The following is a 17,756-nucleotide window of genomic DNA, read 5'->3' on the forward strand; positions in this document are numbered from 1 at the left end:
CATTCCAGCAACAGAAAGATGGCAGAGTAAATGAAAACACTGTGAACGTAAGGGGGTTTACTGACTCCCGTTTCAGAGAAACCAGAGTATGAAATGCTTATTTCATTTTGTCGTTCCTTGTTTTGTTAAAAAGTCTTTCCTTTCTAATTGCATTCCCCGTATTCCTTTCCCCATTTTTTAAACTTTGTATGTGCTTCATAAAAAGTAAAGTAAATAAGTTTTGTTTTATGTCTCAAGATAAAATGAAGACTATTTCTATACAATTGTTCTTTCCAGTTGTTGGGATCAGACATAGTACTCCTTATCCTTGTTTTTCTTATTTTTGCTGGAGCTTTTAGAGCTGTTGGGTTGCTTTTCCTTAATCACAGCCCCGTTGGACTGTGCTGAGTTACTGATGTAGTTTCGACTCTCATCAACATGATAGGAGCCTTCATCTCGGTTCCTGTACTTGTACATAGCGTAGAGAAGAATGAGAATGCACAGAGCAGCTGCTGCTACGATCCCAACCACCATGCCAGTCGTGCTGCTGGATTCCCGAACCACCTCTTCAGAACTTGGGTATCCTCCCCGTCCTGGTTTGGTGGGACTTGCTGTAAGCAGATGATGAAAAAAAAAAACATTTATGTAATGCAAAGTAGAAAATCACCAAGCCATTGTCTAACTGTAACACTATTGCTTTGGAAAGCTGGTTTCACTTTAGGATTCTGGAATCAATCCAGGAATGTTGGGCAAATCAGTTTCTCTCCATACCCCACCATTCCCCAAGGAACTATCTGGTACAGAGAATCAACTTTACATTATGCTGATCTGACAACCTAAAACCTTCTAATCTGTTTAGAAAAGTCTTTCTTGTGCACAATTTCATTATACTAGGAGAGAACAAATATTAGATTCTGCAATTCTATTGCATATGATCTGCTGACATTTATCTTGAAATCAGTAAAATAACCAACAACATATGAATGCTTATATATGTAAAGCATTTATTACTGATGGAAAAATAACACATGAGGAATAAATATTCTATCACAGCATCCACTTAGCCAACAAGGGTTCTAGGTATAGCTGGGCAGATTAAACCCGTGAATAAACTGATATACGAAACAAAATGTAAGTTTTTGATATATTTCTCATATTTCTTTTCTACATGTTATGAAGAGCAGTCCGCCCTTTTGTTATGGTTTAATGTGCTGTTGTATTGATAGTCTTTGTTAGTATCCTGGGGGGGGGATGGATGAACAATATAATTGTATTATAAAGAGAAACTGAACAGGAATTTTGAATATACATACACACACACATATTCTTTTTAAAAAAAAACATAAGAAAACTAAAAAATGAAAGTGGATAGGGGCAAGAAAAGAGTAAAAATGGACTGGAAAAGGTGAACAGATGATAAAGAAGAGTGTTAACTACACATTTTAGGGAGGAAAAGAGACAAGAAATCATTGAAAGAAAGGGCAGACCCAATCAAAGCATTTCAGGTGAAGCAAAGGGGTTCAGTCAAAGAAGAAAAGTATAAGAGAAGAAAAGAAAAGCACAGCAATGCATATGAGGGAGGAAGAAGAGGGACCAGTACTAAGAAATAAGCAAGTAAGCCCAATAAATATGGGGCCAAAGGAGGCAACTTTAGAACTTAAAACAGGGGTAGGCAACCTTGGCTCTTTTATGACTCGTGGACTTCAACTCCCAGAATTCCTGAGCCACCCATGCTGAGGGGAAAGGGAGAGGTTTCCAAGCTGAGCTGTGCTGGCTCAGGAATTCTGGGAGTTGAAGTCCACGAGTCATAAAAGAGCCAAGGTTGCCTACCCCTGATTTAGAAGAAGGTGAACTGCACGAGGAAACTCCCAATTATTAGTTTCTGCTCTGAGGAAAGCAACAGCAGCAGCAGCAGTAGACAACTGCATCTACTTTGCTACCACCATCACTATCTGTTTCTCCTCTTTCTACTCCATTCTTCCATCCTCTCAAATATTCAGCATGAAGAATAGCCACTATTCTAAGTCTCAAAAACTCTCTTGTTCTCTGTTCTTCTTTGCTTTAGATACTTAATGAACATGGATATTAAAGGTATTTCTTTCCAGTCTAATAAACATTTGGCTATGATATGCACTTTGTATATGCACTGTGTTTTGGCCTGCCCCTTCCCTTTCCAGAAGACATCCACGAGTCTTATTTAAAACTTCTTTCAATACCAGTAGGATAGTGACAAGTGACAGGACCCTCCAGGTGATACTTTTTTAGAGATTCCTTTTGTGGATCCCCAACAAGGAGTCAAGATAATTAAAAAAAAAAAAAGCTTTGGCTGAAGCAGTATAACATCCATTTCAGCTTAGTAAGTTTTCCAACAACATGCTTAGGTGATTATCTACCTTAAGTCTACATAGATTTTTCTCAGGTTTTTTCTTCTAGGATTTTCTAGCCAGCAAACTCTAAGCTTCCATTTCTAAGGTTAGGATGAACTAGGGTGGTTAGAAACCACAACATCTTTCTTTTAATTTAATCCTTCATTCTATGCCCAGTGTTATGTGGAAATTCATCTGAGCTGGATATGTCAACAATTGTTTTATAATTCACTGTGACAGGATAACTCTATAGGAACAGCTATAGAAAATGAAAATAGGAGATTTATCGTGCTGAATGTGATTCTGGAAATTACTTTCTGTTCAAGGAAGAATGAAACATGCTGAAAAGAGATGATGCTACCTGACAGGCTAAATATCATCTTTGAATGTAGGCATTTTAAGCAAATGCTGTCAATTAGATTTCGATTAATTGCCAGTAAAAAAAACAACTTTCAAACTTCTTTTACAGTAAAATGTTCCACTGAATACCAGGTATAAAGATATAATACTGAAAAAAAATAATTTTTCTTAAAAATAATCTGAAACTGCTGGCATTGTTTCACTTTAAACAACGTTTCACAATCATCTCACTCCATCTGTTTCAAGAAGACAGAACCACTTAATTAACTTGAAGCTGTTCCTGGCATTGTCAGAGTAACAGCTTCTAATATTGGCTGTGGAAATGAGGTAGAAACTGCAATGAAGATACAGTTTTGTTTTCTTCATTGCCTTAATTTAAAAAAACCCACCTTTTCCCAATATTATCAATATTGGTTGTTTTTCACAACAACATATCTAATATAAAGTACTGTATGTGCCAGAAATACTATATGACTATAACAATGGACTGGACATTTTTCAGAAGTAAGAAAAGTTAGGTCTACAAACATTACTCTCGGAAGGAATATAAAACATTTTAAAATTTCTAAACTTCTAAATTTTAAAGGGAGAACTGTTCAATCCTCTGATTGTATTTCTGGTCAAATGCTTAAAAGAATAACTGGAATCTCCTGATCTTTCAAGGCATAGATGTATATATCCTGCGGTTTGGTATCACTCTGTCCTGATATTCTTGAGGAAGATATTCCCATAATGTTCTATTCATATCTACAGAATCAAAACAAATTTTAAAGAGAAGTGAAGAGTTTTTGTAAGCAATCTTGGGAATAGCCATGCCCAGATGGTTATGGTCAAACCAGTCAAAGTGTGAAAAGAACATTGCACCATTGTGATAAGAACCCTCCCTTTTCTACACATATATCGTGACAATGCATGCCATTTCAAAGGGGGCAGAGCAGCTACAGATGCCCCTCCTTGAGTATAAGTTTTTACTGAAAAGATGGGGAAATATACTTGTCATAAATAATAAGATACATTGTACTACAAAAGGAACTAGTCTTTTTAGTGTCAGTTATGCCACTTGGAGTTTTTCTTCATGTCTCTGAAATAAACTGTACATGTTTTTTTACATCAGTTTTACAACATTCCTGAGAAGCTGTTCTATGACGTTAGAGCTATTTCAATGCTACAGTAAGTCTACATTTTTATTATCTAACCCATAGGTATTGTCCTTTTATATATGTACCTGGATTTTTAAGTTCAACAAAAGCATTGTAACTTAAGTGATATGAACCTTGTTGCAGCCATTAAACTGAAAAGCAAGTATGAATCAGACTTTGTATAAATTTGCTCATAGGATACTCACAAAATATTCGTTTAAAAACAGCAGTCTACTAGGGGTATGGTTATTAATTTAACTGTTAAAGCTTTTCATTAGAAATGTAAAGAATTGTAATTTATAATTATTTTCTGATAGAAGATGTTTGCAAAATAATTCTCATTTGCAGGGAGGGCTGCTTTGATAATATATTTTTTTGTTTATATTACAAACATATTTTCAGGCCATGAAAACTTCGTATTCCTTAAAAGGATTGTTGCTAACCAAGTTCCTGACAGCAATTTACTGAATACTGAACAGTGTCTGCCAACATATCTTTATTACTCTGAAAAAAAATTACGACTGCATTATTGAATGTTGAAAAGAAACCAACATAATATCAGTACCTTACTTTATTGTCCAAGCAATGGCAGATGAAAAACTGGTAATTAGTCCAGTTCTATAGATTTAAGACCATAAAATGAATAGATTGGAAAGAATCTCTTGTGACTGTGATAGAAAGAAACACCTGAAAATACCAAAGCTACTTGTATGGCTATATGGATAGTTTGGCTGAGGGTGAGTGGAAAGCCATACAATATAATTCCTGAGAGTGGAATGAAAATGTTAGGCATTCTGTCTACTATGGGCTATTTTGCATATGAACAATGAGATGTGTATGCTGTACTTGGTTTCATTCAGTTTTTTCTCTCCACTCACCACTGTTATGCAACCTTCTGAATTATATTAGGTGGGATTCATTTTTGTATTCCTGTTTGCATGTCTGCAGCCATGACATAACTTGTGCAGAACAGTCACACTTGTTTAGACTTCTCCACTACATATCACAGGCTTATTATAATTCTTGGCAGTTCTTTCAGGAGGAAAAAAAAAGACTATTGCCAATGTCCATTGTTCATTAATGCTGTGAAAAGAAAATGGAATTGCAGATTCCTGGAGTGTTTGAAAATTGAGATTAGAAAAGCTTTTATTAACAAAAATACAGTTTAAGACCTTCTTTTGGTTCATATTCATGCCTTTGCATATATCAAATGAAAATAGGGGGATTAGAAAATTATTCACAAGATTACATACATTTTCTCTGCCTATTTACTCATCAACTTTTACATGGGAGTATGAGTTGAATTGCTTATTAGTATACTCTCTGGTAGGCTTTCAATCTGGGAGCACTTGAAAACCAAAAAGCTCTCTGAGATGGATCACCTTATCTAAACTTCATTTCACTAGGACATTTATACTCCAGGACTTCTTGGCATTACACATCTACAGTATATATCCTCTGAAGATTTTGCCTTTATACTGTTACTGAAATCTTTAAATGGAGTTGGGGCAAAATTACGATACTAGATAGATTTAAATCTTATGAGAGGGAATTAGTCCTTATCTTAAAAAAAAAGTAGGAGCTACAAAATCTCCCCCCACTATTATCAGTATTTGCGATCCTGAAAATTAGCATTTTGAAGCAGGGAATATAAGTGATGATTGGTTGCTGATATATATATATATATGGGTAATGCTGGAAAGAGCTAGACTAAAAGACAGCACTGAGGTACTAATCCTAGCAGCATAAGAACAGGCACTAAGCACCAGATAGAAGCAACAGTCTACCATACTACTACAGACAGGACACAAGGTAGAGATTATGCAGAGAGGCCTCAGAGACAATTCCACATACAGTGGCAGAGTGTAAGAAGTAATACCCTGAGCAGCACAACCAAGTAGTTGGCATTGTCTACAGGAACATCTGTATAATGTACGGACTAGGCTATCCCAAGTCCAGATGGGAGATTTCAAAGAAGGTCAGTGAGAGTAACAGTGCTATGATCTGTGGGGCTTTCAGATACAGATAGACAGCCAGGTACTGGCCAATCAACCAGAAATTATAGGAGTAGACAAGATGTTTGATTGATATTCCCAAGAAATTAAGCCTTCTGTTGGATTCCTAATAAAAGAAATATCTTAAAGACCACATAGTGTTTACTTTGGAAATTACTAACATGTAGCCAAACAAAGTAATTTGGGGTACAGTTTTGAAATGTTTGCCAAATGGATTATGATGTCAGGTTGCAACCTTTTTCTGCTTACTTTTGACCTACGTAAGCAAGAATTAAGATTTTGCAGAAGCGAATCATATAAAACAGGGGCCTGCGGGCCATGGCGAAATTGTGCCCACCCCATTGCCGGTAATGGAAAAAAAAGTCACGATATGTCGCGACACGTCACGTGATGTTGCGAGTTTGACACCCCTGATATAGAACCTATGATCACCCTGGAAAACTGTCACTGAAAGAAGGAAAGGAAAACAGGATTAACAACAATTTTTCAAGAAGAAAAAGCTGTGCAATCTTTCCAGTGTAGGAATTAAAAATTCCATTTAGAATTTAGGAAACTCAGTGTAGGGAGAAAGTTAGGCTAGAATGTTTCCATGGGCAGAGAGATTTTAAAAGAGAGAATATGTTTACTTGTTGTTCTCAACTACATCCTGTAAGGTCACAATCACAATCTTAAGAGTTCATCATTTTTCATAAGGTATATACATAACTTGATTCTTATAGCACATATGTGCATGGCATATGCTCATTCTAATATGTATTTATCTGTGTACCCAGCTACTCATGGAGGGTAATAAAGACAACCAAGGCCAGGAAGAGAATCAATGAACTACCTGAAGCTGGGTCTTTTCATTAGTTCATGTCAGCTAGCCAGTGAGGGCTAAAAAAGCATCTCCTTATGGAGGTGGGCTATTGTGACAGGAGTGATAACAGAGTGGGTTGCCACTTTGGGAAACAGAATGATTCAGAACATCTTGCTCTGCTCAGTCTGTAGGATGTAAGAAGAACAAGAACCTAAACATAATGTTTGGCAATAATAACATGAGTATCTCTACTCCATTGTCAGCCTATCACCCAATTCTTACTGAAGAGATTAAATTAGACTGTACTGTAAATATGTATGTAATTTACCCCAAGTCCTTGTCTGAAGTGGGCTGTAAATCTTACAAAATTTAATAACCAACTTAATATCCTTTTTAAAATCTGCAATGCAAATTAAACTGTTTGCCCATCAATTGTATAATGGTAAACAAAATCCCATGAGGTTATAAAAACCCAAATGAAGTTGTTGTATTCCCATATTCTAAAACTGCACCATTTCTTAAAAAAATATAGTCGTACTTTTTTTACCCTAAATAAGAATTTATTTGCAAGTTGCTTTATAATTTTATGATTGTGTGAGCAAGTGGAAGCATTGAAAATAGCAATAATAAATTGTCATTTTTGAATGCAGAATTTCTGAGATTTAATCTCCTAACCTTAGCTGGGAAAGATTCCTGCCTGAAAATTTGGAAAGCAGCTGCTATCAGTCAGAACAAAGGCTACAAAATTATTCTACAATCATGGTCTGATTGGCTGTAAAGTAGATCCTATCAAAAATTGGCATACTATACAATACAGAGAAGTGGAGAGAGAGGGGGAAAGGAATCTGAAATTCTCAAAAGCAGAATTTTGAAAGTAGTATTTTCCATGGAAAATAAGCACATCTTTGGCTTTATGCATGGATTTCACTGCAGGTAGAAACTTGTGCACCTATGTCTTCCTATAGCTGTTCATGTTCATTGATTTTAAGATGAAGGTCCTTTCTGGGAACATGTTTGTGGCAGTGTGGTAGTTTTATACACATTTTAAGTCCTAGGTTCAACCTTGATTATTTTTACCTAAGAAAAATAAATCAAATGCATACCTACAAGATGGGGTTTAATTAACTAGCCTGGCAAGAGGACATGTAAAAAAGGCTATATTAACAGAAGTATGGTTATGATAAAATCATGGGAAGTATAATTCCGCTATTTGACATTGGTCAAACTTCATCTCAGATGGATACAAGGTTTTATATACATCGACACATATACAAAGAAGTGTAATGGGGATTATTATGAACTAGAAACTCTCCTAGAAGAACTGTTGGAACTGAAAGGACTCTGATTTGAGGGGCAATATAAGCAAGCTTCAAGTATGTGATAAGAAACTGTCCCAGAATGTCAAACATGGTATAATGTAATTAATTTACAGAGGGGCAGATTCCAGTTGAGTGTTTTTTTAATGTATAGGCAGAGTATTTGCTAGTGAAATTATTTATGGAGGTGGATGTTTCTCCTTTTTGGAGGTGTTTAAGAAGAGAATTCATAGAACCTGGCAATGATGCCTTAATTGGATTCCTTGAACTGAACTGGAGTTGGTATAAAAGGCCTTTCCAATTCTCTGAGTCTAGAAATTGGAAATAATTTCTTGCTACTGTTGCTTAAACAATCTTGACTAGATAGATTAATAATCTGATCTAAAATATATTTTATTATATGCAGATTTGATGCTATCTATGGGGAAGAAGCTGGTATATATTTGGGATATCTTTGAGAATGCCACCTGTCAATATCAGATTGAATATCTATACATGAATAATTTGGTAATAGCAATAGCAATAGCACTTAGACTTATATAGTGCTCCATAGTGCTTTACAACACTTTATGAGTAGTTTACAATATCAGCATACTGCACTCAACAATGTGGGTCCTCATTTTACTGACTTCAGAAGGATGGAAGGCTGAGTCAACCTTGAGCCCCATCGGGATTGAACCCCTGGCTATGGGCAGAGTCAACCTGTAATACTGCATTTTAAACACTGTGCCACCAGGAATCTCAGATTCACAAAATATTTTTGAAGATCTTCTAATAGTTATCTTTATAAATATTCAGCTGGGATTAAAAGGTCACTGTTGAATGCATAATGAATTCAATTCATGAAGGAAGCAAAATGTACACATATCAGTCTGGTTCTATTATGCTTATCAAATACAAAAACTGAACATGTAAGAAATAAATCTGTAATGGAAAAGACTACAATGATATAAAAATGACAGCAGCGTCTCAATCATATCAGCATCAGGAAGAGGAACTGAGAATTATCTCCATGGGATGACTTTGGTTGTAGATAAGATAAATTATTTCTAGTCTATTGATTTATCTTAACTACTTTCCATCCTCAAATAATGAAATATATCATTATTCAAACCCATACTTGAGGAGATGTGCTCAAGAAGCAGGCACTACAGATTTGTTCTCCTTACATAGAGTACATGCAGACAGGAATGGAAAGGTTGTAATGTAAGAGCAAAGAATGGGCAAGACATATGATTGGATTTTTCTCTCCATAAATACTGTTTGTGTGATATCTTTGTGTATTCCACTGTAAACTGTATTTTATATGGTTTGATCACTTTTATTCTGGTTTTATTTTTATTCAATGTTTCATGCACTGTTTGATTAGCAGGCTGCTGACTCCATTACATTTTCATTTCCTATATTTCTTGCAAGTCACATCTTTGCATTCATTACTTATTGAAACGCAGGTGCACAGCAAGCAAAATCAGAGATGATAATACAGGGGCTTGCTGGCAGTGACAATCCTGATAGGCTATTTCTCCCAGGGAATGATATTATGCCTTACTTTCTAAATAAATCAAAAATTAATAAATCAGCACAATCTATATCAAACTGTAAATCAGCAACTACAGATATATAGATGCGGATCTTTATGTCAACTTAAGTTTTTACTATACATCAAAAACACTTATCCATAAGCATTCACATCTGATGTGCCATTATTATCTCTGCATTTATAACAACTTACCAAAACGAACACTGCTTGTGATGACAACAAAAAGAGGAAGAGACGTGTCCCCCACTCTCACCCCAGCTGCTGCTCTAAAGCAGCGTGCCTATAAGTGTAAAATCTTGTCTCTCTTTCTTTCTCTCTCTCTCTCTCTCTCTCTCCCTCTCCCTCCCTCTCTCACTCACTCACTCACTCACTATGAATGTGCAGTGATTTCTTTATCACCAATTCTATATCCATGATTGTACAGGAAAGGTACATGATTTTGTGTCCTCTAAATATATCTATATGCCAGCCAGGTTTTTTTTTATAATGAAAGGCACATGAGCAGGATTGTATTGTGTATAATCTTCTAGTATTCAAACGCCCTCACAGAGGCAAAATATCAGAGCTGAAATATCTTTTCAAAGCAATGCACAACAACACTAGAAATTTTGCCTACTCTCAGGAGATACTTTCTCAGGAGACAACAAGGAGAGTCAGTTACGTGGGAAGAGATGGAAAAAGAAAGAGGGAGGGAGGAAAGGAGGGATGAAGCAAGTTATTCTAATACAGAAGGAAATAATGATTTGGGATGTTGTTTAAACCTTTGGAGGAAACCGTTGCAGCTAATAGAATTCATAACCTTTAACTCACAAACAAAGTGCTGTTCCAAAATAGGTAAATGAATTAGTCCAACACAGAAGGATAAGCAAATCTTAACTTGTAGAAGACTGAGATTTCACAATTCTTAACATCTATTTTTAGGACTCTATAAACCACGTATAGCTACATTAAGTAATAATAAGGTGACCAATCGTCCTCCTTTAGGGAGGACAGTCCTTCTTTTGTACTCATTTAAATAATAATTAATAGGCATGTAAGCATAATTACAATATAAAATGTTATTGTTACAAATGTTTTTTTATTATGCATTTATCATATTATAGTGTATTCTGTATTGTTGCAATGAATAAAATGTTTTATTTATGATATTTTTTTCTTCAATTTATTTGTGTCCTTCTCATTGTAAAAAAGTTAGTCACCTTACTAATAAATCATATAGTAGTATATTAATACTATGTCAATCATTACATAATGCTATTATATTGTGATAATGTGCAGCTTAGTACCCCGTGTTTGTGTGAATGGACATATATAAAATTCTAAGTACATGAGGCCCACATAAAGCAAGCTATGGAGGCAGAATAGTTGTCCCTAAAATAACAGAACAAAGGCAATTGCATTCAATAGGAAAAGGGTGTGGCTAAAATGCCAAGGTATGACTGGCCCAGCTTTGAAGGTATAAAACTGTATGGGAATGGTGGTACTTGGGAGCCAATACACTAAACAAGCATCTAACCTAGTTTTTCCTAGAATTCAACCTAACCTGGCAAGTCAGATTATGAGTTACAAAAATGTGCATGAAGTTGTGAATGTGTTAATAAATATAGCTTTTACTTCCAGAAATACAAATTGTAAACCTGCATTTGATTCTATGTCCTTTGAAACATCGGATAAAAAACAAAATACAAATAGCACTGAGGTGCTTTTTGGCCCTGATAACTCTAATATAAATAAATGTGAAATATGGATCGTGGTAGTTATTTGCTTATATGAATATATCTAATAAATATACTCTTGCTGTTTCAATACATGGAATCTACTAAAGTATTATAAATTAGATGTGTTTGTACTTTTGATTCCTAGAACTTGAAAAGGCATCATGAATCATGAAAAACAATCCTAGCAGGAAATTTATTAATGTACAAATATGTATAAATATATGTGTTTCTTAGAAAAAAATGTAGGAAATAATGATTTCAGAGTTGGCTTAATTGCTCAGACATTATATATCAACAATAAAGTAGACCAGAAAATTATAACCATCTTGGAAGAAGGTAGGGACAAAACATTTCCATAATCTTCCAAAAATTTGCACTGTTGCATCTAGATCAAAAGGAGTCAAAATTGACTTTCTATTGTCCTCCAACAGGGCAGCATGGTGGCTCAGTGATTGAAAACACTGGGCTTGTTGGCTGGAAAGCCAGCAGCCAGGTTTGAGACCTGAGTGCCATGTGATGGGGTGAGTTCCTGTCCTCGCCTCAGCTCCTGCCAACCTAGCAGTTCAAAAGCATGCAAATGTGAGTAGATAAATAGATGCCACTTCGATGGGAAGGTAACAGCACTCTGAATTCTTTTAAGTAAGTTGTAATATATTTCTTGGTCTTTATAAAATAAATCTAATGAAGAATGTGGGGAAGCAATCAGTTCAGTCAATGAATGGTCTCAGATTCAACCCATGAATTGCTAGAGGACCAATTAGATGATGGAAAAATCCTTCATCTGAAGCTCTGGGGAACTGCCTAAGAGATCTACATCCTGACTAAAAGGCAGATTTAGGTGTCACCAAGTGTAGCATACCAAAAATCCTGGAACTTTAAAATTTGTATAGCCATTGTCATTATGGAGAAAAATGAAAATATTTATTTAGAATATTTATATGGCTGCCCAATTCATTCATGGTGACTCTAGGTGGTTCACAAAGATAAAACCCCTGTAAGAAAACCAATAAACCTCTACTCTTTGCTGACAAGAATCAGTTCAGCCACTTTATGGGCTCTGTATCACTCTGGTGTCCACTTTGGGGTCTCTGTATCACTCTGGGGTTCCCATTGGCAGAACCACATCTTCAGGTCTTTGCAAAGGTTTGTCAAAATAGGGGCCAATCTTATCTCCACAGGGATGTCCACAGAAAAACATCTCTCCACAGGAAAAAAAAACAATTCAAATTTGCTGCACAAAGCAAACCCCTTTCTTGTCTTATTTCTTTATCTTCTTATAATTATCTTTTGTTGCAGATAACAGAACTGTCCTTTTAAAAAGAAACTGCATGATAAAATCTTAACAATGGAAGCAACTGTATATCTTATAAGTTGTCCTCAGTCACTCATTCATGCACATTGCATGAATGGGTGTTTGTGATTATCAATCTTGTCAGAGATGCATTTCAACCTCCCCTTACCCTCCTCCTAAAAGAAGCAGAGATGGTCAGCTGTAATTTGAATATTGGCTGAACTGTTTACCAGATCACAAGGTATGCTCCATTATCTACCTACATATATAGAGATCTCTCAATGTTCATAAACAAATAATAGTTTCCTTATAGAGATTTCATAGTGTGGTTGCAAATCTAATATATTTTCAGTTTCAATCTATGAAATCTGCCATGGCAAAATGCCTTCTGCTCAGCAGAAATATATACAGTTCCAGGCAATCAGCAAGTCTTGTCAGTCATAGATGTATTTTTTCCTTTCGGAGGGCTCAAATCTTAAAATTCTAAAATCTCTGCTTTTTAAATATCTCTTCTACAGGATCTTTAATAAACATATTGCTTAAAATAGCCCACTGTCATATAATTAATTAGTTGTTTTGGAAGATAGTTTAATAAAAATAATAGAAGAAACCTAAATAGCCAACTAAATAGCCTTTAGTAGGAGTCTTTATCTCTCTTTCTTTCTCTCATACATAACAGATACATATACACTCAGAGAATTATATTGGCAATTCCTATCTGGGACCCAAGATAATGAATTTTGCTTCATCATGAATATAGGCTGAAATAAAAGGTTCTTTCATCACTGCTACATGCAAAGAATAAAAATAAAAAGGAAGTAATAAAAAAGTTGACTAACCTAACCCACCTGAGCTCGTCTCACAGGGATCAATGTCCTCATCATCGCTGGGGCATTCAGCTGAGGCCACCAAGATGTCATCTGTGGTCTGCAAATAAATAAGAGAATCCATTGGATCAATCAAGTCAGTCCTCACCTCTGTCAATATTCTGCAGGCACAATCATAACAGATCCTAGGAAACTTATAACATTCTGTAAGATTTTTTTAATGGTGATGTAAGATCCTTTTTTTATTTGAGAGCTAACAAAAGATTATGTCACAAATCCACTGAGACATTGTGTTGCTCAGTACCTCTCTGACCATGACAACATCTTATTCTTGTTTCTCTCTTCTCTGCACCATTTAATTTGCTTTGTTTCCTTTGTTTACAACAGCTGGAAAACTTTCACTACTCAACAGCACTCTAGAAGCATTTTAATCAAATCTCACTTACATGACTATCTGGTTTGCTCGGACATTATTTTAATTGCTCTTCACCTCTGACCAGGAATTTGCTGATAGAAGAGTTTGATAGAATTGACATCTCCCCAAATTATTCCTTTTCAGTTTCTTTTTTTTTAATTATTATTATTTTCATTAGGCAATACACTAAGGTCCAGAATATGCCTTATATATTTGTCTAGGATATCTAATCACTGAAGCACAGCATCATTTATATTAAAAAAAATCAGATATGGACTGGTTAATGCCTTCTGCTTTTTCTTATTGAAGAATTAATATATAAATTTGTAACATTCCTAACATATGCAGTATGTGCATGTGTATGTAGTTAGTTATCCACACAAGAGATCAGGAATTGAATAGTTGCTCTGCATTGTCAATATTCATAACCTGCAGGACATTAGAAGCAGAGAGGAGATAACGAGGCAGCTGAGAACTGCTATTCAACAAGATAGTGATAATCCAAGACAAAATGAACTAACAATCTAATTAAGTACAAGGCTGTTTTATATCAGTTTCATCCATGGTATAAAACAAGTTGCAGATATATCTGATCCCTGCTCTACCTTTCTAGTCACCACAGAAAAACAAAACGAACACTATTCAGTTTCATGATGTAGCACAGAGTAGCATTTGCTAGGGCTTCAATTTTGTCCTCTTTAATTGGAAGGTGAAAGATGGATGAAAGATCTCTTTGGCAAAAATGAATGCTAGTCATTAGTAGTAGTAACCATGATAAACACCCATAATTTGCAGGGCAGCTGCTCAGAGAGCTTTCATTAACAGCAGATTTCAAGGCTCTCTCCTTTCCAGTGGAAAGGAGTGTAGTGGAATGTCCTACAGATTGACAGAATCACAGTGATACATCCATAAATTAAGGTATCTCTTGGCTGAATAGTCAACATTATCTAGTACTGTTCTCTAATTCAATTAGATTTATTTTTCTTTTAGACCGGTATCAAAATTCTTTCAACTGTTTTCCTGTGTGGTCTAATATAGAACATATTGGCCTAATTTAGATATCACAACACAATATAATTTTGCAGTTATTAAAATTACATGTTTTAAAATTATTTACAACCAATCTTTCCTTGCAGGAACCCTACATACAAGAATCCTAGATGTGTATTGCAGCTGTCAAAACAGCCAATGCAAATCTTGTGCTGCATCCACAGAGATATACTATTGACATCACAGGAAGTGACAGTTCTGTTCTATGCTGCCTTGGTCAGACTATACCTGGAATATTGTGCCCAGTTTTGGTTGCCACAATATGAGAAAGATATTGAGGTACCAGAAAGAGCATGGAGAAAAGCAGAGAAATGGTGGAAGGCTTGGAGGATACATCCTATGAAGAACATTTAAAAGAAATGGATATGTTTAGTCTAAAGGAAATAATACTAAAGGGAGTCATGATAGCAATCATTTAATATTTCAACAAATGTCACATGGAAGAGAGTGTGAATTTATTCTTTGTACTCTCTGAGAGTAGGACAAAGCCAGTGGATGAAAGCTTTACAGAGAGAGATACAAGCTCAAGACCAGGAATAACCTTTTGACTATGAGAATTATTTAGAAGTAGAATAGCCACCTGCCTCATGTAATTGTGGGTGTTCCAATATTGGTGGTTTTTAAACAAAGACTGGATAGCTGATCTTTGGGATAATCTGAGGGTTTCTGTCCTGGTTAGAGGTATGGACTAAAAGACTTCCAAGGTCACTTCCAACCCTAACATTCTAAAATATCCTTTCCCCATTATATATTGTATTTAAAAAAATAATACTCATGCCTTTATATCAATACACTTGTGCTATACCACTGGAAGTGCTCCACTTGGGCCTGCCTCTGAAGACCAGCTAGAAACTGTAATTGGTGCAGAAGGCACTGGTCCATTTATTAGCTGGTGCACATTACCAGGAGCACATTATAACTCCTGATTGGCTTCTCACAGTTTTTCAGGTACAAAGTGCTGGTTTTAATCTATAAAACCCTCTGGGACTTATCACTTATTTACTTACATGCTGACTTATTTATTTAACAAGAGTATATAGCCACCCAGTTACCAACAGAACTCTGGGCACTGAGCTAAAATATAACTTGGCATGTAAATCAATGAATAGAACCAGGTTGACGCCACTGTAAAAACACCTTACTAACACATCTCACACCCTTATTCTGGATTCTACTAACATCCTGACTCCAGTGCCTGGGGAAAAAGTCAGGTCTTCATGGCCTCCTGGAAGGCCCAAAGGGTCAGAGCCAACTTAATCTCAGGGTGAAAGTGATACCTTGTCAGAGGAGCATTCTTTCTAGAACCCACCAGGTGATACAGATCACTGAAGAGACTCAGACCATGTCCACTCTGCTAAATGTACTCCGATAGGCAGAAACTATGAGAGATAGGTGGAGCTAGAAGTAGATAGTCTTAGGGGCTGGAATCTACCATTTGATTTCCTTACCCTAAGAATATCCACTTCCATAAAGTAAAGGGTTCATAAAGATTCAAAGGCAATTGCTTCACAATAGCTATATCTGACGTTTGAACAGCATCCCTGTAGAAGACGTTTGCTCCCTTCTTGCACATTTAACAAGAATTAAAATACCAAAAAAGTAGGAAAAAAGGAAATTAAAAAGGACTGTAGGGTCCTTTATACATCTGCTAATTTGTAAACATATAACTTATTGTGAATATTTTTTTATCATTTGTGGTTGACTACAGGTGGTTAATAAATGGAATGAATTCATACCATGAGGAAGATTGGCAGAGAAGTAGATCAAAATTGCTAACAGAGATTAAAGGCAATTTAAGGATGTGATTATTGGCCATTTCCTACCTAGTCCAATACTACAACCATGAATCAAACAGTCAGCGGTATTAATTCTTGCAATACTATTATTTAGCACATTACATCCTCCCATTAACTACCCTTTCTAAATAAAAAACAGTTTATTGTATATTTGCTTATTTACAATATTGTTTATAAATAGTGCACTGTTTAAACTTCCTGCAGTATTTTAAAGTAGCAAAATACATGGATAATATTTTAAATGTTTGTATTTTTAGTGCTTTTCCAATCCCCTCCTTGTAATAAAATAACAGCAGCTATTTAGCCATCACTTTTTCTTCCATTCTGAACACATTACATTCCTGAGCCATAAGATAAATTTGCTGAAAACTAATATGTTTTTTTAAAAAAAAAAGAAAAGAAAAAAAAGAGAAAAAAATAAAGTAACATAAAACGATTGGACTTCTAGCAGAAAACAACAGGGTATGAAAAATTAGGATGGAGTTCATGTGGAAAAAAAATTTCATTTCAGGAGGCTAGATTAACTGAGCAATTTTCTCACCAAGACTGTGTAATTTAAATTTAATTTACTGAGTGTGAAGCTGATCTTTCTGACTGGCTGCTGAGACTTGTAGTAGAAAGAAAGAAAGGGGAAAAAAACCCTCAGATATGTCACATTAATCAATCCCATTCTTCAGCTTTCTTTTCCTCTTGCTTATAACGTTTTTTATATACAATAAAACTAAACCAAACACAACAGCATTAAACTCATGTTACTGCTTGACAGTTTTTCCCTTGGAAAAACGGGTTCTGCACTGTTGAAACATATCCTCTACTTTTCAAGAAGATAAGAAATTACAGGTTTGCACTAATTAGATTTGTTTTCTAAATCCATATTTAAATGTGTATTTTCACCTAACTTTTATAAAGCTATTCTGATCCATTTAAACTGCCAGTAATAGCACCGTACCATCAGAAGATGTATCAATTCTAGTGGGTAATCTGGTTTTGATTCACATTAATCCGAACAATGGCAGTGGGATAATATTTTCATATTGGAATTTGCAAAATTTTACATTTCCTAAGCATGTTAAGGAAGAGCAGAAGTAGACACTCCTACAAAGATGCCTATTTGCTGATTATAGAAAGAGGAGATATTTAGGCAG

At 35.4% G+C, this 17,756-nt stretch overlaps 1 protein-coding gene across 18 annotated transcripts in view; it reads right to left on the reverse strand.

Moving 5' to 3' along the window:
- Positions 1-214: 214 nt before the first annotated feature.
- NRXN1 (neurexin 1) overlaps positions 215-17,756 on the reverse strand; it is an 846,948-nt gene continuing 829,406 nt past the window's right edge. For 11 of the 18 annotated variants that reach the window (XM_029283681.1, XM_029283671.1, XM_029283673.1 and 8 more), the window contains 2 exons: positions 13,363-13,450; positions 215-590 (listed from right to left, as the gene is read on the reverse strand). In XM_029283681.1, the coding sequence (XP_029139514.1) occupies positions 286-590; positions 13,363-13,450 (393 nt within the window). In that variant the 3' untranslated portion in view covers positions 215-285. The remainder of the gene's footprint in view (positions 591-13,362; positions 13,451-17,756) is intronic. The other 7 variants (XM_029283682.1, XM_029283678.1, XM_029283679.1 and 4 more) reach the window with 1 other exon arrangement.

This window comes from Protobothrops mucrosquamatus, unplaced genomic scaffold (assembly GCF_001527695.2).
Source record: "Protobothrops mucrosquamatus isolate PMUCROS unplaced genomic scaffold, P.Mucros_1.0 scaffold181, whole genome shotgun sequence".
Lineage (NCBI taxonomy): Eukaryota > Metazoa > Chordata > Lepidosauria > Squamata > Viperidae > Protobothrops > Protobothrops mucrosquamatus.